Source organism: Tachypleus tridentatus, chromosome 9, assembly GCF_004210375.1.
Source record: "Tachypleus tridentatus isolate NWPU-2018 chromosome 9, ASM421037v1, whole genome shotgun sequence".
NCBI lineage: Eukaryota > Metazoa > Arthropoda > Merostomata > Xiphosura > Limulidae > Tachypleus > Tachypleus tridentatus.
In genome coordinates this window covers 73,373,749-73,399,182 of record NC_134833.1, presented here as the reverse complement: position 1 = coordinate 73,399,182, position 25,434 = coordinate 73,373,749, and the positions used below count along the sequence as shown (strand labels likewise).

The following is a 25,434-nucleotide window of genomic DNA, read 5'->3' as shown; positions in this document are numbered from 1 at the left end:
GTTTTGCTAAAATAGCCTCTAATCATTTATTTATTCACTATTGAGAGTTTTCTTGTATCCTTTAATACCATGTTCTGCATTAGCATGCGTTAATTAAGGTACTATTATAGAAGCCAATCTCATTTAATGCAAACTTAGCATAACGCAACTGGTCTTGCAGGCATTTCAATTTTTTTTACAAAAAAAAATAACTACGTTAAAAAATTATACAACTTCACTCTTTCTTTCAGCCAATCAACATGCGTTGACGTTAGCATCCATTTAAACCAGTTATCTTGTTTCCCCTCCAGTATATTAATAATTATTATAATTTATATTAATTATATTATTTATAGTTTTTTGAAGAACCATAATTGGTCGAAAGTGATTATTTTCACTTAACAATAATGTCAGAAAGAAGAAAAGTAAATGTACGTAAGTGTTCTAGAAAAAGCAATTCTATAGGAAACAAACTGGTTATACGACGATTTGGAGCTGGTGAACAGCAGATTGATTGATATCGGCCAAGAGTTAAACTAAAATATTTTAATCATAAGGACTATTTTAATAAATTCTAAGAAGACAAAACCACCTGTTCAACACAACACTTTGTTAACTGCTACAAAATTAATAGGTTCATGAAGCAGTTTGTTGGAAAAAAATGTGGAAATTATTAATGCATTGAATTGATGATCAAACCCAGTGTCAAATCAAGACCAATCTTGATTTGCTGGGAAAATTTTCATTGGCTTCTAGTTGTTTTAGGTGGTCATAAGTGCTTTTTTGCTTTGTACATGAAGGTGGATTGGTTTTAAAGCTTTAAAGCAGTGGTCTTCGTAGCGGTGAATCTGCTAGCGCTGGTATGTAGCGAAAGCAGGAAAATTTCCTGAGTATTTGAAGAAAATTATTGACAATTGCGTATTCCCACCGAATCTCGTATTTAACGTAGACGAAATAGGATGGTTTTTTTTAAACACATGCTAATGTACCAAGGGTCGTCTTACACTTCTGTTGGGCAAGATGCTTCGCGGGATTTGATGTTAAAACTTTTTACTTGTTTTTCACAGAAACATCTAGAACCAGAAAAAAAATTTTTCTAAAGCGCATTTATCTATGATACAAAAGTCAAACAGATTTGTTAGGGTGACGCAGGATGTTTTAAGTGACTGGTTCATAAACCATTTTGGTACCAAGTGTCAAATCCTACTGTGAGGACAAACGATTAAAACCAAATGCATTGTTACTACTTAAAAATGCTCCCCGTCACCTAAGAAACCTTTCAGACCACCGGACTCCATTACCTGTTGAAATGGTCTTCCTTTCACCTAACATCACCTCTCGGCTTCAGCCACGTCGTCAGTAATTACAATAGTTTTGCCACGGAGGAAATTCCAGTGATAACCAGAGAAATTACCAAGATGGTAACCATGAAGTTGATAAGAAGAGTGTGGATGAACGAACCTACATCACTATTAGAGGGAATATTTAACAAATGAAGAGATGGAGGAAATGGTTGAAGAATGATCTAGAAAACTGGGCAAAGCAGGAGTTAAATAAAAGAGGGTTCTAAAAAATACTTTTGACGGAAATTTTTTATAAATTCACAGAATTGGTGGAAATCCTATCTGAGAGAGATCGAGATTTTGAGCAGGCTATCCTTGATTTTCTGTCCTACTATAAAGAACACCTTCGTTAGCAGAAGCACAAGGCACGCCATATAACCCTTACAGACTACTTCAAAGAAGTCTACCTCTACAGCTTCAAAGGATGATGAAAAACAACCAGGTCGATCATCCGATCCTTTACCGTATCTCTTCCTCCGAGATCTCACCGCAATCAAACTGAAGGAGTAAGAGCGTAGTAGGAAAAATGGCAGCTGGTGAATTACACATTTACGCAGCTTCAAAAGATGATGCGAGTTTGTGTTACTTAATATTTCATCACTTTTATGTATTTTATTTTCAATGCACTTAATACTGTTTATGTGTATTAATAGTAAAAAATAATTATCACATGTTACATTAGTGATCAACTTGCGCTAGCTTGCATCAGTCCCAATGCTTTATATAAAATAATCATTTTGTTTAAAGCAATTTTAAACAGCGCAATGACCTCCAGAAACACATCCTCTGCGAGCATTGCACAAGATATTGCTGTATATATTATTCTAAACACGATCGTTAAGCAGATTATATAAAAATTGACATTCTGAAGAAACATTATGTTCAATTACCGTTGCATGAGTATTTGTTAAGTTATTTTACGAAACCAAATTTTGTTATCTATTAAAAGTTCAGCCAAGAGCCCTTTGCTAGGTGGACATATGTATGTATTTGTATCAAAAGAATAAGTAGGCTAAGACAGTGTGTTTTCGTATAGCAAAGCCACATCGGGCTATCTGCTGGGCCCACCGACGGGAATCAAACCCCTGGTTTTAGCGCTGTAAATCCGTAGACATGTATTAGAAGGGGGCAAGTAGGCTAAGACTGTCAAATTATTAAGATTAAAATTTTCACATTACATTCTCCGAAATTAAACGACCGATGTGTAAACAAAGAATAAAGATTATCATACTGAAAAGTATGTAGTGTTAAACAACGTGTGAAACTGATAAAAACTCTTGTCCACAGTGGCTAATTCAAACGTGTAAGAAATGGCATTAGTTTCGTATGTTTTCCTATCATGAAAGGACTGAGTAGGCCTAACACGAAGATTATATTTGTGACTAAGTTAGGTAAATTAAATGCCCGAAATAACTTGTGCCCTAGAATTGTGATACACGTGTGCTTGCTGTAACGATCGAAAAATAATCTAGGTTATTTTTCAAGAGACGAGTATGGGTTATCTGTCAATAATGATAAAGCTGTGTGACTACTAAATGACTTCAGATTGTATCTTATAGATAGACGGCACACAAGTAAATAGCCGTCAAGCTTGCCTACAATACGTATTTTCATAATTAGGTCAAATTAGATTTAAATTACGAGAATACAAATAGTTTCACCCATTCCGACACACCTTTCAGTCTCATAATAAATTAATGGATTTCACAAGAACTTTTCACTTTGCCAGTGATTCCTTTGATGGTTATGTATCCCAATATGGATTACGTCATGTGCTACAACTTCACACGAAGTGCTTCGCTATTCACTCTCTCTTCACATTGGTGCATAGACTAGTTTGCAAAGGCTTGAAGCAATAGGCATAGTAATTAAAAGGGAATGAGTTTATCTATTCACTGTGCTTGAATGGCGCAAAACGGATAAAAGTAAGCGGTGATCGAGATCTTCACGCACTTTTCTTCTTTTTCTAGTAAAAATAGACTGGTGTAAGTAATTATTAGACACAGATGCTGTAAGACAGGGTTATAGAGTACGAATTAAGAAAAACTACGTACTCCATAACCAAAAACACTCGTAATTATTTATCACTTACATACAGTACCCTATCATGCCCAATACTGCATTTTAAATTTAAAGTGAGACCATGATTTTAAAAAAGATCAAGCAAATTAAAATTGTCTTTAAAAAAATCACAGACGGTTGGAAGTGAGGAGCACAAAACTGGCAAAATTCTTGAGATCAGACGAGTTGCGAAATCAAATTCAAGCCTTGCAAAACCCGTCTTACTAGAAATAATAAAACAGGAACGAACAGAACACGCCTTATCTATAGTTTATAAATCTTAAACAGCTTAAAGTTTGTTGCTTCTTTTCACAAGACTATATATGCCTGTATATAAACTAGTTTTTAAATTACGTCTTTTATTTCAGAATAAATGTGTAAAGCAGGATAGATAACAAATTCAAACAAAATAAAAAAAATTATTCAGCGTTAAATATATGTTTAATTACAAGAGTTACGAAACATTCACCAATACTGTAAATACACGTAAAGCTGACTCGGTGTTGTTACCTGTGAAGATGAAAAAAATTTTTTTAACAAGAAAGAGTCCAACCCCGTTTCCAAACGTTTGTTTACAGTAACTAGTCTAATGAATACACCAAATAACTCCTCATCCATAATTTGACAATTATACAAGTGTCAAATACTTTTATCTCAATTTATTTTTTAATTCGCTAATCTTATAAGGCAAATACTTATCCAGCAGTATGACCATGAACTCTGAGCTATATTCATCAGAAGTTAATCAACTGATCTTTGTAAGACACTCAACTTTTGTTCTAAGTTTGATCTACATCTAATGAAAACTATTCGAGTTATACAAACATAACAGTCAAAAGTGAAAACAATACCTCCTCGAATGGGTAGAGGTAATAATTACCTAAGTAGAGTATAACAAAGAAATGAAATAGCTAAACTATAAACTAACAGGAGTTAGCATCGTCTCTCTCAAAAGTATATTACTGATTTGTTACGTGTTTTGTAAAGCTTTATTTTCCCACAAACAATTTACATTCAGTTTAATTTTAAAAAACAAATTACTGTATCAAATTTACTAGCATAAAAAAAAACTGAAGCGTTAACTCTACCATCGGTTCTTTTTCCAAATTATATTATATTGTAACGGCTAAATGAACCAATCGTATTGTTGACTTGTTTTTATTGAGGCTGACATGAATTAATTATTCAGCCATTACAAACTTTTTCAGCAATACGCCACTTTTTCAACTAACCACATACCAATCCATCTGAATAAAAACCTATTTTATTTTTAAACAACTCAATCAAGTTACTAATTATGTATCTTTTATATTTCAAACTTTTAATATAAGGTGAGAGCTAATTTACTTTTAATCTGTCATGAATATATTTTCCTCTTATTACTTGGTTCCAAAAAAAAAAAAAAACCTTCTACAAATACTGTAATCGAATATTATTTACAAACCAAAATCAATAATAATTAGTCAAATACATTCGACTGACTCAAACTAACTCCACTAAAACAAAATATATATATTTGTACAATCTTTGAACTAATTCTTCCACAGAAACCTAAATTTCTTGTATTTCCTTGCATGAGATCTTTTATTATGCAATCAAGAAAAGTGCAACCACTAATAGCTGTTTCAAGTGCTAAATGAAGATATCCAAGCTTAGAATTCAGCGTTCACCACAAAATACTTAGAAAAATCTGCTTCATATTCCCTTTCTTCAAACATCTTCCAGAACAAAGTGAACAGACAAGATCACGATATAATGAGAAGTGCTTCTTCATGTTTCAAAGTTAGTTTTCGGTACAGTTTCACAGCACTGAACGCAAAATTAACCGCATCAAAATAAGTTTAAAAAGTACGTATCGCAAAATATACTCTCACTTAAAAAGCACACACATTTGGGGCATGTTTTAAACTCCGATAATTTTATTTATTGGAAAAAGTTTCTTATATTCTCTCTCAAAAATTACCCACATACAAATTTATTTTAACCTTCATTCAGATTCCTGGTTTAACTTTTATACTAATGCATTCAAAAGTTTTAGCTCTTTATAAACATTTCTCTCTGGTCTAGATAAATTTTTTTGTTTTTTTACTGCAGCAACTAAATGATCAAATTTTTTTTACGAACAATCTTTGAAAATTTTAAACACTTATTTTCATGCAAATTAACTTTAAAATAACGGAAATATTAACATATCGTTCAGTTTTTAATGCATTTAAATTAATGCCAATTCTCTTAACAACAACGCGTGTTCTTATCTACTAACATATGTTTATCTAATTAATGCGTGAAGGCACACATATTGCGCCTTCGACTAATTCAAAATTTTCTCTAAGGCCTTCAATAACATATTTCAGACTTTTTAAGGCCTTACAAACCCACTAACTTAAGGCTTTTTAAGTCTTCGCTGGAACCGTCTATACAAATGTCTGCTGATAGTAAGCTTAAATTTAGCTAACATATTTTTCATAATAATATACTTACAGCTTGTTACACGGTGTAATGTAAATGGTTTTACTGACTTAAATTTCCTGACACTGAGGAATTTAGAAAATAGCAAGCACGCCTTCGAATTATTATTGTTGTTTTTTATCCACGCTCCAGCTGAAAAATATGGGATTATTTCTTATAATCAAATCACTCGTTACAGTACGGAAATATAAAAGAAATAATAAATCTTACAATATCGCAAAAATGCCAATGAAATCACATGGGCAACATAAAACGTTCCATTTAATAATCTCAAAGTCTAACTGTGGCTCTAAGTTACTATGCATTAAAGCTTTTTGTATTTCCATACTGATATTTCTGGCGTTTATGAAATTTTATACGACAAACTTAGATTTCTGGTAAAAAAAATAATCTTCATAAAAAAGATCAGCACCCAATTTTTATACTTTTATACGTACACGATGAATTAAAGTCAGACGTTCAAGCACTTAGCGAAATTATAGCTAAAGCACGCTAACTTAAATGTTACAAGATGAACTAAGGTTTTAAACTTTATGAACAATACAGTGTCTTATCACCAATTATGATGAGCGTGCAACCACCTATCCCATCTCGTTTTGATGTACCACATTTGTATTATCTCGTCAATTCAGGAGTATCATCAGTGTGGCTAGCAGTGAATATTACGTTAAAAAGGTAATTCATAAACATTATTCAAAACTAGAAGATGGAGGAAAATCTTTAAAACCCACCAGAAACTAAGTTTTTTTTTTTTATAGAGAGTTGATCTCGTCTTGTACACTAGAATTATTCTACTTAACACCGAAGAAATCTACTGAAGACTTTTAGCATGTATTCCTAATATGCCAAGAGCTAAATCACAATCAAAATATTTATCTAGAAGAACTTAATTTAATAGCAATAAATATCGATGTACAGAGATAATCCAAGTAGAATACAGTGCTAAATGGAAAAAGGTGTTACATTTGAATTTCTCGAGACCAACCAACCCAATTTCCAAAATACTATATAAAAAGAAACATTTTTTAAGTAAAACTAGTCAGCCACAAATACAATTCAGTAAATAGTTAGCTTTTTGCAACAATTACTCTGTTGATTTAACAAAGGTTTCGCGAAGTTCTGAGATATCCAGAACGAGTGAGCTGAATATAATTACTCAAAATTCCATTCACACACTTCAGTTAATTTGGAACAGCAGCATGTGAAAATACTTGAGATGTAGCGATACGGCAATACAATACCAACAACATATGGTAAAGCCGTGATACGATTCTATCTATGTATCATCCAATACGATACGAATTACGTGTCACGAAATTTTTCAAGCTTCAGTAAATATCACGTCTTTTGTACAGAAAAAAAATTGGAATTTCTAAAGTATTCTTCCTAAAATACAAAATAAAGGGAGTTAAGTATTGAGTAATACGTTATTTTCATTACGTGCAAAGCAACAAATTAACAACAAAAATATACACAAACATTATTAGCTTTTTATTTTACTTCTTTTACCAGCTGCCATTTAGTTGATAAACCTAATAATTAGAGAAAGCACGGTAAAGGGTGAAGTACTTATATAATACAATGTTAGTAACATTGATAATAAATTACAGACAAGACTATAAAACCTTATAACAAACCGTTGGTAAAGCTTCTGTATCTACATACGTATCGTATTATCATGATATACGCACCACTAGGAAATACACAGCCGCAGGGGCACAGCATCATGTATGCGGACTCGCACCGATAGAAACCGGTTTCCGTACCCGTTGTGGGCAGAGCGCAGATAGTTCATCGTGCAGCTTTGTGTTTAATTCCAAACAATTAGTCAATTAATACATACACAAACACAGATGCTTATAAGTATAATCACTAGTTATATAATTTCAACATTTAGTGAAAGAAAACTGACAAACAGAACTTTTTTCTTGAGACGTTTTCAATCTTTAACAAATATAAAATTTTAATCATATGCTCAGATTCCTTTCCAGCAACACGTGTCAATACACACAAACATGCTAATAAATATACGCACTAGATATATTACTTAATTTCAACATTTAAATAAAACAAAACACAACAGAATCTACCTCCACATAATGTTATTTTCAACTGATTTGCTTGCTTCTTTGTGGGTATTTGGGTATGTTTAATTTTTAAATACCCAGAAGGGTTAGGTGCAGAAGATTTCTTCCTTCATCCCTAGCTTTAATGTCGACTACTATTAAGAATTTGTTGTCGTTGTAATGCTTTTGGCACAGAGTATCCTAGAATACTTCGGCCCTTTTCAGGGCAATATCTATATATTGTCTTGATTTGCCCCCCCCCCTTATCCATTTATTATTGTTTTCCTCTTATATTCATTTTTTTATTTTATTCCATTTTTTTCACTTTTATTCGTGTGTGTGTGTGTGTGTGTGTGTGTGTGTATTTCCTTTTTCCATATATTTATTGGAAAAATATAATAATAATAATAATAAAAGAAAAAAAAAGAAAGGAAAAAAAGAGAAAAAGAATTAATAAAAAAGAAATAATAGTTTCAAACGTCTAGTGCATGGTGACCAGCTTGATTTATATTTCTTAAATATATATTTATAGGCGAGAGGTACTTAGGACTATGTTCATCATGTACGTATTGTCTGTCGAGATCATACATGAAATCATTTTTATGCCAATTCTTATTAAAATAATTTAGTGTATTATGCAAAAGTCTTACAGATATTGTCTCTATGGTTTGCAATATTGTGCATGAATATGGATGAAGTACTACGTGGTACTTTATAGGCTTGAAGCTAGTCGACCCTAATTTAACAGTGATAGACTAGAGAGAAGGCAACTAGCTATCATCATCCACCACTGATAGTTGGAGTGCACCTTTAGCAACAAATAGTGGGATTGATCAAAGCGTTATAAAGTCCTCACAGCTGAAAAATCGAGCTTGTTTGGTGGGACAGAGTTTTGAACCCATAACCCTTACACTGCGGGTCGATCGTCCTAACCACCTGGCAATGCTGGGTATAGACTAAAGACAAATAGCTTCGTAGGTGGAAAAAACATGAAACAAGGACGCAAACTACACAATGGAAATGGTGAAAGGTATGCTGGTTACAAAGATATCTGAGAAAGTTAGACCTATCGGGAGTGGACATCTATCCGGCTTAACCGATATTCGCAAGTCATGTTCATGAAATTAAATTATAGATGCAACTTTAAAAGTTGGGCCAGTTGTAGTCATTCAAGCCCACAATGTCTCAAGTCTAACATGAACACTCTGCAGTCAGTTATGGTAAAGTAGCAGCTCTTAGTAAAGCAGAAACATGAAATAATATAAAATCTGGTTGCCCAAAACAAGAATATGAGAGCGATAAATCAATACATGTTATTTAAAGAAATAAATATGGAATTTACACGGTTTATTCCTACAGCGTATAATTATAGTTTTTAATAACCAAAGTTATTATTTTAAGCTTATTAACCAGTTTTCTTCGTAACAAGAAAGAATATTCTTCATGATTTGTTTCTAATCATTACACCCTATCGAGCCCATTTTTCCAAAACATTTTGCCATTTCGACGCATGAAGTAAGATTTTATAGAATATTTTCTACATACACTCTATTGTTTCTTCCATCGTTCTTTTCGTACAATATGCTAATCTAAAGTTCCGAGTCGGTACTCTCACTTCTACCAAGCATGAGAGAAACCTAAGGGCTCTCTCGTCAGTTAGGCAGAAACGAAGTGGCTTGAATTGTGTGCTGTGTATTTACTTCATGGCGCTGCTACAGGGAGGGTAGGGGGAAGCCAGTAAATTAGTTGAAGTTGTTCTACCAGAAGGTTTTAAGGATCTAAACAGAAACCATGCGCACAATATATCTCGCTTCTGTCTCGTGAATTTTCTTTACGAATTTAACTTTCAGTTAGGCAACTGACTTTCGAACAAAGGCTTCTTTCGAACTGGTAGTCTGTAAATGAAGTACGTATGACGTCACTACGTACTTCAAAGAATACTCACTTTGTAAAAGGTGTTTGAATTTCGATACATGCACAAAATAATAAAGTCCTTCACTGCTACATTTTTACATAAATAATTCTTCCAGTGCCAAGTTTATTTTTAGATACACGATAAAATAATAATGTTTAATTACTTATTTGTAACTTTCAACTGGAAAATTAGGGAAAGTCCTATCTTCATGGTAGTATAAAATTACAAACACGTAGCAGTGCAACAGTGAGGTATATACAAAAAAGAGAGAGAAGGGGATGGGGCGATAATGATAAATCTTTCACGAAGTTCTGTTACAATCTAACTGTTTTCGTTTAGTTTTCTCACGCTTACATGTCCCACGTCTTTTATCTTTTTTTATCCTTGATATTTTATTATTTAATTACAGATATACCCTCCTTAACAAAGCAACATTTGTATAAAAAAGTAATATCGCTTTTTTTATTATTATTAAATCCCTTCTGACCCCATTAGATGGTAACTTCATACCCTACGTTTTGGAGGATAACTGATTCATTTAACTGATTAAGTACTTGCATCTTTAAATTCGAAGCCAATAGCCTGTAAGAAAAAGAAGTGAAAATGATTCCTGTTTTGGTGTGTGTTTTTTTTTAGTTTTTTTTAATTCCCTTCTCGGGCAAAAATCCTAAAACAAAACTGCCAATGTACACCGTCATTCTAGTTACCATATGAAAAAAAAAGTTATCGAACCAGCCAACTCTAAAATGCAAACAAAAATTGTATTGAAAAAGTAGAAATGTTTCTTATTTCAGTATGTTTTGTATGCCATTTCTCTGACAAAAATTATTCAAGAAAATGACCCATGTAAACCATCGGACAGTTTCAAGTAACCAAACAAAACACTGGCATAATTGAGCGAGTCAGGTCTGGATGATCGATGCTAACATACGCACACATAATGGATCACTTTTATAGTAAGATGTACAAGCACTTGGGTTAACGTTACCTTATTTTTAAACCAATTAACATGAATAATCTGAAATCCGAATAATATTTCAATGTCAAGAAAGGTTAAACTGATAATCCATTAACTATTATTGTGATAATTTTCAAAGTAGGAATACAAATTATTTGTTCAAGCTACAACATTATTAATCCTTACTTTTTTTATTGTATAGATAAAACTTGTTTAAACATAATTCGGTGTAAGCAAAGTGTAAATAATAAATAGGTTTGTATGGTTAGTTGTTTCAGAGCAAAGCCACATTAAGCTCTTTGTTGCGTTCACCATGAGAACTCAAACCCGACATTTTAGCGTTGAAATAATAAATAACTATAAAAATAGTTCTGTTATTACATATGTGAAAACCTGTTTCACGCAAAAATTTCTAACGTAAGGTAGGTTATTTCAAAAATTTATAGCATGAGACGAGTATGATTTTGGTTTAACCTGATGGTTAGGAATAAATCATTCCTCTCTCTCTCTCTCTCTCTCTCTCTCTCTGTGTGTGTGTGTGTGTGTGTGTGTGTGTGTGTGTGTGTCTCTGAATTTTCTCAATTAAGACCATGCGGTTTAATCAGAGAACATTCCTAAAATGTACATCAATTTAGCTGTTACAACAACGAAAATCGAACAAGATAAAGGTTAAACTTCAAAAGGTGTGAATTAGTCTACATTAGCAGAACCGCTACTAAAAGACATGTTCTTTTTAAATACACAACGTTTCTAACACAGTAAAGAGCCACCTCATGAATAGCCTTTTCGGACAACTCGCTTGAACGAGTGTTTTGAAAGCAAAGTAAACAATGATCTTGTTATCACGAAGCATGAAACTAGAGTTCTAAATAGCATCTCCAATATAAGCGACGTATAAATGCTATTGTATTCTTCAACAATGAACACTTATTAAAGGCCGAAAGAGTTCTGTTTGAAGACTCACGCACCAACGATCCAACAAGGTTCAGATCCTTTTATAATACGAGCATACCGTCTCATATCACGATTTTCTTCACCAACAACTACGAACGATTCCTTACAAAGGCTAGTTTACAGAACATGAGAGTGTCCGTGTATATAAACATAAAATTGCAAATAATGTTTCAGTTGAAGCTCTTATTTTGAGATACAACAAATTAAATGCTGGCAACAACATACTGAATTGTTATATTTCAAAAGCAATTTAACTAAAACAATCGTATAAGAAAAGCAGAATGCAACGAAAAAGCATTCAATGCCTGAAGTTTTCCACATCATTCATCTGCTACTACTTCTCTCCAGTCATATCCACTGCCAATAAGTTACCAATGATAATGATGGGTCCTACACAAAGTTTCCGAATGTCCTGGAGAAGCCATTGTAAATAACATCAATTTTGTCCTTGTCAATTTACATCTATTTATCGCCACTTACATTGAGAAACGAGATTCTCTGGTCCTTTATCACAACTGACTCTTTAAAAAAATCAAAGGTTGGACATCACATGAGTAAGGGAGTTTAATAAAATTACTCGTGACACTAAATCTTCTATTGACAAAATAACTCGAGAGTGACAGGCAACCAAGAGAAGAGTGCTCAAATATTTTCTTTTCCTCAATGTGCCCTTACGTAACCCGAATGGTTACTGTGTGCTGGAGAAATGTTAATAAAATTTCCAAAGTTTTCCTTTCCAGGTATCTATCGACATTTTTCTGTTTGTTTCTCCAATATAGAAGTTGTGGCAGTTGCTGCACTGTATTTTATAAATTATGTTTGTAAATGGAAACGAGATTCAAAGAACACAGAAAACACCTTCACACGTTTTTGAACATTGCAAACCAAACAAACATGAAACAACCACAGAAAACACTCAGATACTAAGTACGGAAACAAATATAAACAAACGCAAAATCAAAGAAACCCTATTTATACAACAACTAAAACCAATATAAAGGAACACCTTTATACCAATACTAATTAATAACGTAACATCCAACTACAACGCACACTACAATCCCGTGCCCGTTTATACTCTCGTCCCTAAAAGGTGCTTGGCAACGGTCAGTTGCAAACTCTCTATTAGCCTGAAGATGGCCTTGGAAGCTCGAAACGCTGTTCTCTGCTTATTGGTAAACGTTTTAATACCCATACCAGCAGTTCTCAGATACATTTTTATTTCAAGTAGATTTCTCGTCATCACGAAATACAAAACTTGCATGACCCTCAATATATATCCAAGCTAACCATCATCACACAGTGATTTTTATCTTTCACTCAGTTATCTCTCAGATCTTCAATAGCCATCGCTTACACAATAGTTCTATTTAAAGTTCTTGCGTGTATAGAGACATAATAAATCTCTCTCATGCTCTATAATTTTCCTTTTAACTTATCTAAGTTTCTGTACTTCAGAACTATACGATAGCTGGTAAAAACAAACATCCTTCGAAGAAAATCTACTTCTGTAGCTCATTTAATATATCTACGATATGTAGGTGCACGCTCAGTGAAAAAATGATTTCATTGTCAGTTTTAAGTTACTTAAGTAAAGCCTAGCTATACCAATCGCAAACCGTCAAGGCATTGCTTTCTAATTCGATAAGAGAAAACGTTTTTAAGAAACAATTTCTGAAGTACAACGGTTACCATAGAAACCAAAAATTATCTCACTTTGAAACGTTTCACAAAGAAGCTATTAGCAATTACAATCAGACAATTGCCAGGGAGTTAATTTAATAACTTTCACGGTCAACTGAAAAAATAACTTTTAGCATGAGGAATAACTTTCGATCAGAGCAAGCTACATGCTCAGAGATAAACATGTGAAAAAAGCAAGTAAACAATGGATTGATTATAGAAATTTAAAACTGGAATTATTCTTCATGTGAGCCCATAGGTTACTGTTCTAAACATTACTTGAAAATAACTATCAAGCGTGTCATATAGTGGGATTATTCCGCAGTTGCAGTCCTATTTTCAAATTCTCAGTTGGATTCATAATTCTATCACCTGTGCAATTTACAAATAAAATATTTTACCTATAACATGATTTCATTGCACCTAATCATAATTAGTAAAAGGTAATAAATTATTCTTTATTAGCGGGAATTCCTTCTAATTATGCCTTTTCAATAGTTAACAATTTGTATTATCACATAAGCACTATCAAGTATAAAATACTTTCAGATTTACAACGTTTCTCTGAGTTTATAAACACAAAAAACTAACACACAAGAATGGTTTCTGTAGAATTCCCTATTAAGTTAAACTGCTGACAAAGAATGAAAACAAAATCACAAGACTACCATACACCGAGTACATACACGATGTACTTACCTCTGCTTTGATGAGTAACTTTGTCTCTAAGTATGTTAATCTGATATACGGGTCCAAATTCTTCAAACATTTTCTTAAGATCGTTCTCGTCCCATGATCTTGGAATTTGGCCCACGAACATTTTTATAGCGTCGGGGTCAGGCTGTTCTTTATGGGGGGAGTTCATTGTTCTACAAGAAAATAAATTGGTAAATATAATAAATATACACATTCAACCGATATACCTAGCTTAAGAAGTGAAATATTCATAAATATTGAATGTGGACTGCGTGTTTCTCTACGCGGGACATTTTCCGTAGGACCCGCGTATATCCCATCCCTGACACCTGTTGAAGCAATATGCAATATTTTAAGAAAAACTTGGGTTTCATTTTTTCATTTATAGTAAATGTGGCTACACAACAAAATTTATTATGCTTAAGAATTTTTCTTCAAATAGCAAACTGAAATTGAAATAAAATATACCTCTGAAAGATTGTTATTTAAAATTACTATTAAATCATTAAGTTGGGGAACTTAGCAAAGGTACTTAGAATTTTGTGGGTAGGAGGTTAGTAAAAAGTTAAAGAACGCTTGGTACTGAGAATAAAAAATTCACTTTCAAATTTCATGTTTGCTCGCTTCTCAAGAGCTATGCTACGAAGCAGACGGTAATAGGACTTAATATATTGATAACAATGCACAAGTTGATAGCTTTACTTCAGTAGATGTCAAATCCAATTCCCAGCTTTCAAGATTTCAGCCTTCAACATTACAGCCCAATTTGACTTGCACACGAGTCGATGAATTTAAGCCTTACGTAGGAAATCATATCAAGTCTGAAGGCATAAACAGTAGATGATAGCAGCTATCTTACGAGAGGCTATCGCGAAGAGAGTCAAGCAGAAACACGATTTTGGAAAATGAAACAAAACAAGAGGGGGATATCTACTTGGTAACAGTCAAGACATGCACAGAAGATCAAAACCTCTGTCACTATTTGGGTTGGAAACTTCACAAACGTCTTATTTTTCGCCTATTAGGTCAATTCTGAGCTTTTCACAAACGCCAACTGTTGCAAATTCAACAGAAAATAAAACATTTATCCCTTCGTCTTCTAAAATCAAAAACATCGTGTGTGCGCACGCGCGCATGCTTTTTGATAAAAAACAAAGAAACATATTTTAAACCGCTGAAAACTTAATTATGAATTTACTTACATAATTCAAATACATGTCAGGCTTAGTAGTGTTTTGACTATGACCTTTTTATTTATCTGTATAAGGCTTATGTTTGAGTTCATTTTGTAAAAGATGTTTCACATATATTTGCAATTTTATGCCTTCAACTTAATACAGTTGTGGTGGCATCCAAAAATGTAAATTGGTGTATGTTAAATTTGTTATCACGTGAAAGAAACAACAGACATAATAATTTTTCATTATTGTTGTTGTCATCTTATGAGAAAGCCAGAGCACAAAATTTACCTGGATTATTATTTTCTATAAACGAAAATTATTCAAAATTACGAAAACAACCCCTACACCAGTTTCTATTTTCAAATAAAGAAATATATTCATTTTCACTTTAAAATAACAAAACGGTCCCTAAATTATTATGTCTAAACCAAGACGTTTCAGATAATTTCCGTCAGTGTCCTTGCTACATGTTTCATTGTACAAAATACCAATTATGCTGAGGCCGTTATAAATTTCCATGAAAGTTGAGCCATACATATTTCGTTTCAATCTGATCAATTTCTAACTAATACACTTAAGGTAACGTATCTCCAAGCAAGAAAAATATCTTCCCATTTTTTTTCAATATATTATATTAATTATAATAAATACATTAGCGTTATAACTTTCCTTGAATAAATCAAAATCATGGTTTTGCTATGTTTAAAAAGGCAAGCCTTCGAAACATAAAATACTAAAAGATGGTAGCTGACATTCTAACCACACATTGAAGATTTCTCACTCCAAGAAGCTTTGCAATTCAGATAACCATAGCAACATTTTACGTCTCCTATTCGTTCTATACTGACACTTCCTACTTACGATAAAATAAAAAATAACCATTTTTCTTAGAACATACGACACAAACATAACATCAGGTACAACATTTGTTATACGTTGACACTTAGCAAAATACATTTATCAAGAAACCATAAATTTTGAAAGGAAAACTTCGATTTCCATACAATCAGGTGTTTATAAAATATAAATGGAAAAATTTTACCTCAATATTTGTTCGACAACTTACATATTATTGTTCAAGGTAAATCTCTTAAATACATACTAAAGTATTATTCGACAGCTGGCTACAATCTTGCCACTTTTCTGCCACATAGTAAGCTCACACATTCTTAGCAAACCATTATTATTACACACACACACAGATATATATATATACACACACACAAAAAAAAAAAAAACAATTAATGTCAAATTCTACTCCTCGCAACTTCAAGTTTTATCCAAACTATATTACACCCGACAAAATGAGTTAACATATCTTGATTACATTTAAAAAATCAATACTGAGGCAGTAATTAAAATTTCTAGAATATTATCATTTAGAGCATACTTTCTGAGCTTCTGATTCTTAGAGCAGTGATGAAAAACGCAATTCGTGTGAGAAAATTCTTTTAAGGAATGATGACAATTCAAGATTACGTCATTTCCGCTTCACTGCAGAACAGACCAGTAATACCACAGTTTTTACGGGTTTTATTACCATTTGCTTCGTAAAAAGTGGATACAAGTATGATACTACAGCTTTAATAAAAAGAAAAAACTCGTATAGTATTTTCATTTCAATGCGACCAGAAGATCAGAACGGTATTTAGTATTTACGAGTTCGGAACATAATTTAGTCTTCCATGATAAAGGTATGTTCAAAAATGACAAACACGAACCCTTCCACCAATATTTTTCTATGAACATTCCTCTCTCTCACGTTCCTAACTCTTAAAAAAATATTTTTTCAACGAATAGTAAATGGATATATGCGCATGACTTAGTTTAAAAACTAGAAAGAAAAAATGATTTACGTATAAAGGAAATAATCAATAAACATAGATATAAGATTGAGAAATTAAAAAAATGCACTACAAAGTATAATACTCCTGAAAATTCTGTTTCGATACAATTCTAATTTGACTATAATTTATATCTTACAGATATATACGTATACCAATATAACAAATTAGGTAACCTATATTTAGTAATTAACATCTCTCATGAACATTTCAAATACAAAAATTTGTATCGTAGTATGTAAGCTATAACCTTTGTAAATAGTAATTACTCCCTATTTTTCTTTCATATTTTAAGGAAATATTCATGTATTCATGAACATTTCAATTTAACGTTGTTGACCCGTTTTCACAGCTCCTGGTTTATCAACTAATGTTTTTATAGTTTTAGTTTTAAACTAACTTCGTCAAAAATATTACGAAACTGAAGTGACATTTAACAGACTATGAAACGTAAAACAGAATCAAACATTTTACTGACTGTTCCTAGTTTCTTCAAAGGCTTGATTACTGATCACTATGATGACATAAATAAACAAACTTAAACTGTTCAAGTTAAATCATTCTGCCTTATCTAATTATCTCTCACATTCCCTCTTAGTTAACCTTACAGAAAAATCTTAAGTTTACATCATCTATTAGAAAGACTACAATGACACCGAGTAAAACTTGTGACACATTATGAAATATGAATAATGCACCGGTATTTTTATTCCATAACACCAAAATTATTTTTTAGAATAGACACGTGAAACAAATCACAAAATAGAAAACGGTAAGATAATAAATTCATAAGTTTATAAAGTTTATATAGTTATGCTAAACCTTTACCTGTCTTAAGTGAGAAATTAGGCTAAAAATGAATACTTAGAGTTCACACGTAAATTTATGTTAATAAAAAATATGGGAAAGAAGAAACCGAAGACAAATACCAAATGGAAATTTTATCAGAATCTATCACAAAACAACACAAGAGCATCGACTGCGATATTCGTACAAGAGACAAAATTACATTTACATCAACGTAATAAAAAATAGCTAATTTTCAAAAACTACTTTTTGTTTTAATTTGGGTGAACTTGAGAGCTATTTGCTGTAGTCGTCCGTAAATATGAAGTGACAGAATAACTGAGAGGCAACCAGTCAAACCACCCATCATCAACTAATAAACCACTTTTCAGCGACGAATAATGGGGATGACATTCACTTATAATGTCCTAACAACTGAAAAGCCGAATATGTTCGGCGATGGGTTGCTGTTAAGCGCCCTAACCATCAGACAGGCCTAAACACAATAAATAACTTGAGGAAGCAAAAATACACGAATATTCATGAAAATATTCCAACTGATGACACTTTTGATTCAAACTTATCAAACACCTACATACGTTTCCACAAATCAACACATGCATTTGAATTTAAACACCTCAAAAAGTTTAAACACAACTTTAAATATATTAACCACTAGAATTATATAAATACACATACTTGAAAATATTAAATAAATTTAAAGGAATTCCGTAAACTAACATTTGATTCTGCTAGGTATTTAAACGCGCTTGTAATATGTAAATAGCATCTACATTGTCTAATTCGAATGAGCAGTTGAGACTCCACTCAAAAAAGGGAGGAAAGTAGGAACCTTTACCTAAACAGAACTGAAAAATTTGGCCAAGAAACAACTATTTCTAAATAAATAAAACTGTAGAGTTTTTATCAGTGCGCAGCATTTACAAAAAGATTATCACGTTGAGCACGAATATAAAAATAAAAGTGGTGAAAAACAAAATTACAAAAATACAATATTTACATGCATGCAATGAATTTAAATTTTTCATATTTCCCATTACACTTTAAAGAAAGCTTTATACTAAAAACACACACACACGTTTCACAATTTTCTTTTTCCTTTTACAAAATCAAAAAAGGCACAGCAAGATTATTACACAAGACAGAACGAGATAATACAAGTTCATGAGAACTGTATTTAAAACATGGTTTCTAACATAGTAATAATGTAAATTCATCAATGAACGAATATTTATCAGCAATAAAAAGTTCATTATATTCGGCACAGGATAAAACCTATATATCTTTCACATTAGTATCTGTACACGATCGTTTAACCTGTTGACCTTGTTGCATATTACCTTTTCCACAAAAGAAACAATTAACCCTTTTATAAGAACATTTTCTGTAAATGTTCATCATTTCCTCTATAATCAGAAAGTAACGTAAAGAGGTTATTTAGCTGTCTTCCCGAAATAATTATTTTACAATTACTAAAAACCCTTTTAACCTCAATAGTCGCAGCCCTTAAAATTATTTTAGGCAGGATAAGAGTAAATACATCTACGTCACCTCGGGCGTGGTCAAACATATCAAAAAAAGTTTGACCCCCTCAATACAAAACCATAATCAGATCTCAAAACAGTCAAGAGATGACGAAGTTTTACTTAAAAATCTGTACTTAAAAAAGAAAAAGACTCGTAGCCGTTATAAACTACTATGCCGCGGTTAAAAAAGAAATTACCTCTGACAGTATTAAAATATTCATATATACCTTAATAAGATGTTAACAATTTAAATCGTGTGTGTGACTTTAAGATGATTATTTCCAATATTAGACCCGACAAATCCAAGAATTTATAATGCTTGATGTTTAACATGTGTTGAATATTGCTGAGAAATCTAGACAAACTAATATGTTCAGTTTGACTACACAACTGTATTAACTGCTTGACGGTTGAAGCTGAACGAATGAAAAGTGTGTCGCACAGTGAATTGGTAGATCCTTTGGTCCCTTCGCGCTCCACATTTAAGCAAAGTGAACGCGTTATAGTGATGGTCAAATCTTACTAATCTATTGGAGCAGTTCCAAAACTGGTTAATGCCATTGCCTGGTTGCCTTCTTTTTAGCCTATTAGCTCAAAATTAGGTACTATTATTACAGGTATCCCTTGGGTATTATGTTTCTGGTGATATGTCGCATAAATAGAGTTAAATCTCTAAATTCCGAGTTCAGAAAATCGTGAACCCATGTTATTTAAAGAAGACCCCTCCTACATCGTTTTAAGAACATATACAGTGGCTATTATTTCTTTAACTCTTCTCTTAGTATCTACAGAATCAAACACATTACCGTCAATTTAAATACTGTTTTTACTTCAGTTTGTCATAGTTTCAAACTTTATACTTAATTATCAACTTTATATAATTATATAAAAATAATGAGTCAACGCAAAATTGAACATTCTATATATAAACCTCTTCTGATCCTTATAACTAATATATACGTAATACAGCTTGTCAATTATATAGAATATTTTTGGTTACACTAGCGTGTGTACAATCAAGATTCTAGTCCTGCAACCCCTTAATTTAAATCTTTTAAATTGTGTCAAGATTATAGTTGTAAAAAAATATATCAGAAGACTGGTATTGTATCTGCGGATAGAATTAATAGATTATTAATAAACACGAACGCAAGTTTTTAATTTACATTCCACCCGAACGTTTTACAAAACATATAATCAATTTCAAATAAATTCGTTCACAATAAGGAAGGGAAATAAACGCATATAAAGTAGTAGGCATGTTTTTCTGGCAATTATATCAAAAGTACTTTGAGTCAGTATAAAAAGTATGATCAAATAACTCACAACAAAAATACTAGACGAGTTGGCATTACTATTTCCATAGAGAATGCACGGGCGTTGTATACGACTACATTATTCATGACAAGATGACAATCAGATGTACGTATGGAACATGTCCCCCGCGTCGGTATTGATTATCCTATCAAATCCTACATAACACAAACAAACTCACTTCATTTCACAAATGAGTTTATATATTCACGTGTACTAAATAACTAATGTAAGAGCCTTGTTGTCCACATTACAGGCTCATACTGTACGTCAATAAAACATTTATTTGAATTGCATACAAGGAATGTACAATTAGTTTAAATCTCAGGGCAATAAATTGAATCGTTCTTCAAACATCAACAATGTACATGTTTCCTGCTGATTCAATCTAAGGAATATCAGACACTTATCGTTTTACCTTTCTGGACAATTGAAACCATCTAATTTTTTGCCAGATTTTATTTTAAGATAATTTCATAATCAGTATAATTACTTATTCATTAAGGCAGTGAACCCTAAAGAATGTAAAAGTTGGGCCTTATTATACCTTATCAATATAACCATTTATCACGCATTCCTGACAGTGTCCTCAAAACAGTTCAAGTAAAAAACCGACACTATCTGTTTCTGAAATCCTTCTTCAATTCTTCTTGAACTTCCTACGTTACTATTGAACAACGCGACAACCAATCAAGTAGGTAAGAGAGAGCCTTGATACTCTGCTAGACATGGATCCTTAACTGTTAACGAAAGAATGCTGTATCAACAGCGCCCAGAAAATCAATCGAAGTATGAATAAACCAATATCAGTCAGTTCTTACAGATTACTCTTACAATCTACATAATTACTATTCAAAACTTGTTCCATTCCTCAATTTTTCGTCCTTTCAGAACAAAAGTTTTATACAGAATGATGATTACGTTAAAACGATTTTACGACCATACTACGTCGTTACAATGTTACTACGTCAGAGCATGCTGACGACCGTGTATTTTAACAGAATTAACATGCTGTTTCCATTGAAAAATGCTCAACTGTAAGGCTGAAATCAAACCACAACACTCTTCCATGCTTGCTTTCCATAATTATATGTAATTCATATAGAACAAAGATTTCACAGAGCCAGTTTCAACAGTCCGATTGCACAGAAATCCACAGACTCCACGCCCAGCAAATTAACCGGTATGTCTTCTTACGAAATAGCATCTAAACCCACTTCATCATCCACACGCTTGAAGATTCGACAGTTGAGTGGAGGTATGACATAATATGTTAATTGAGTGAGCCATACTTTTTATTTCGTTTCCACATGGAAATCCTTCTAGGTTTGGTGCGCTCTACTTCCTTGAACACGCGGTCGGATTTTGTCATACCTTCATGTTCGTGGTTTCTTACCCACTACAATTAGTCGCACTTTGCATACCAAAACTGAGGTACGACGTGTTGCGGGCATCTTTCTAGATGGTTCTAGTGTTCCATATTTCTTTAGTCTTCCAATGGCATATATTACAATGGTCATCACTCTTTAGAAAAATTCTAAATCCCCAATCTGAATGTTTTTATGATTCGAAGATCATTGTGTCGGAATTTTATATATGTCCTATATAAAAGCAATCACACTTCGATGGTATTAAACAACTAACGTAATACCAAAAAAATGTCAAAACATAATTCTGATACATTCCATTCTATCGCGACTTGACTGTCATTATACGGGCAGTGGTTGTCACGTGATTTGATTAACAAATTCAAATTTGAAGTAATATAACGTACTCAACCCTGTACACAAAAACGTCTGTGCATTAAAAAAAACTAATTCCATTTGATAAAAATACGATCAATTCTACAATTTGAGATCACGCCAAAGTCTTTGTATACTTTGGTAAACTGGGTGTTGCTACGTTTTGCCTAAGAATTTATTAACAGTTCAAAACAAAAGGGTGAACTGAAGTAAGTTATAACCTACGAATCCTGGTTTACTTTAAAGCATTAGCCTTCTAAAACAAAAACAACCCAACAATGATCCCAAATAATGGCTATTTATAAACAACCATATATAAAATTAATAGTATAAAAATACTTTGTCGTCCCTTTCCTTTGTAGCGAAATAAGAAGTAGGGATAATAAACATGTAAATGATGCTGGGGCATTTAAAATACGTTGTTCAAAACAAAACTTTCTATTGAGCAGTACAGTAAAATAAGGCATACTGACGTCAAGTAACTGATATTTGGTCCCTGAAGAAAACAGATATTGCACCATTACTTTAAAAAGTTGCAAGTACTTTACTGTAAAACAGTGACATTTCTTAGTGATATGATTTCACGCACCGAAAACGAGTGTCGTGGGACACGGTGTCGTTGGTACGTGATGCCTATAAACACCAGCTTATATTAGGTGTGTCTGATTTGATTCAAGAACATTCTAGATAACTTAAAGCTGGAAACTATATCAAACTTTCATAAGGTTATGTGTTTACAGCCTATTTTCTCGCCTCTTATATGGCGTTAAATCAAGATGATGTCATTTCTTCATCGCCATAAAGGTCCAAATGTCTTTACAGAAGGAAAAAGATAAGTGTTGGATCTAAACACTACACTCAGGTAGTTAGCTTCAATCACCAGTACACTTTTGAAAGTTTTAGCTCTAGAATAAACATGTGTCTTGAACAAATCTACCCCACATACAAGTTTCCTCTCATGGAATTAACCTGCAGAAAGAAGCATGTTCTCGCTTAAACATTTAAACATGTAGTAGTATAAAACCAGACATATAAAATTACATTTGTACAACATTTACAATTATTTAGATATTTTAAGGTAATTTGAGCTAAATATCTTGTCTGTCAAAACATTCGAAAACACGTTACAATTACCAAATGCAGTGTCAGTTACAAAGAAATAAAATTAACACATTAGGTATACACATTCGATGAATAAAATCCGGTTGTACCCTCAAAGTGCCATTTACCTCTTTAAAATAATTTATAAAAATATTCACGATATAAGTACGCCAAAAGCTCGTACACTACATCAGTGAATACAGTAATGTAAAACACGTGTTTGACGAGTGATTTAGAGTATGTATGGCGGGATTATTAGATAATAAGGTCAAAATGGTAATGAAACGATAAAATTAAATAGAAAATTACAAACTGTTACGAGCTTTCTTTAAGCTATTTAGAATACACAACTGTAGTGTTTCTATTACAATCTGTAGTATTTCTAGAAAGAAAAAATGTAATTTAGGGTGTTTGTTTTTTCCTTTATTAGTCGACCAAATCCACCAACTATTGAGCAAGAATACAGAAAATAAGAAAAAATGTTTTACTGGAGAAAAACGTGGCATTTATGTAAGAAATGAAATCTAAAAATTTCCAGATAAAAATATTTTTAATCTTAACACAAAAATCACCCTCCACTCGGGGCAGTCAACACTAATTTCATAAATTAATGGACAAATCTTGAGAAAAATAATTAAAAACTGATTTATTTATTTTTTTGTGCGCGCGGAAGAGTTATGTTTATTGGAAAACTACCAAATTTCGAGAAGACGAGTGTACCACAATAAAAGTTGTATTACAGAAACCCTGATGACGAGTTTGTGATATTGATTGGTAAAAGCTCAGTTTTACGGAATTATATTAAAATTTTAACGAAACATACTTTATTATCAATGGATGTCAACAAACTCGGTATGAAAATACGCCTTACAATTAAATTTTAACATTATACACGTTTCAGCTCCTTCATTTCAGTCCTACACGGGGATTAGTGGTAAGTTTAATGAATTACAACGCTAAAATTCGGGGTTTGATTCTGCGCGATGGACATTCTAAATAGCCTATTGTGCAGCTTTGCGATAAAACAACAATCCTTAACTTCGTCGGGAGATATGAACATGAGTACTAAAATTTCACATTTGTATTACATGACACTGTTCACTACAAACTGCGCATTTTCTCCATTCTAATTTTTCTTATGTGATGTCCTGCGTTAACGTAAACTACAAATTATTGTATAGGTATATTACAGCAAAGCATAAATTTAACTTGAGTATTAAATGTCTATTTTATATAGTTATACAAGGTAAATGTAAAAAACTATTTTACAGAGAGGTTTGCATGCAAGTTGCTGGTAAATTTACGTTATTGATTTTAAATATTCACGAAAAACGATCCTTTGAATTAGCTTACTGAACATTAAACAGATTATCATGTTTACGTTATCCAAGCAGATTTAATCTTGTCGATTCAACCAAGTTCTCACCCCTCACCTCGCTAATTCATTACAGATTATCCAGTGTATAGTATGGGTCACTGAGCTTATCATTTCTTATAAAATCATAATAACAACAGCATTTCCTTGGATCATGATTCAATGAAAAGAACAGAACTAAGTGTTGCACTCCTTTTATTTGCATGAATTCGGGTTTGGATAAAAGCATTTAAATCAAATAATGTTATTTATAGTCTTAAAATGTCTAATTTCCATGTGTGTGTAGCACTGACTCAACGGTTACTTAGTGATTTTTGTACATTTTTTGTGTATTCATTCTTATGTTGTTTCTGTACTTTTTGCCATCCCTACATTATTCTTATATATACAAGATTTTATTGCTTGTTTCCCTTATTTTTC

At 32.4% G+C, this 25,434-nt stretch overlaps 1 protein-coding gene across 49 annotated transcripts in view; it reads right to left on the bottom strand.

Moving 5' to 3' along the window:
* LOC143225498 (CUGBP Elav-like family member 2) overlaps nucleotides 1-25,434 on the bottom strand; it is a 424,936-nt gene that overhangs the window by 296,288 nt on the left and 103,214 nt on the right. For 44 of the 49 annotated variants that reach the window (XR_013013877.1, XR_013013878.1, XR_013013880.1 and 41 more), the window contains one exon: nucleotides 14,128-14,297. The exons of the other annotated variants lie outside the window; for them this stretch is intronic. Coding sequence is in view for 39 of the 44 variants with exons in the window: in XM_076455017.1 (XP_076311132.1) it covers nucleotides 14,128-14,297 (170 nt within the window). In the remaining 5 variants the exon portion in view is untranslated. The remainder of the gene's footprint in view (nucleotides 1-14,127; nucleotides 14,298-25,434) is intronic. 49 annotated transcript variants of the gene reach the window in all.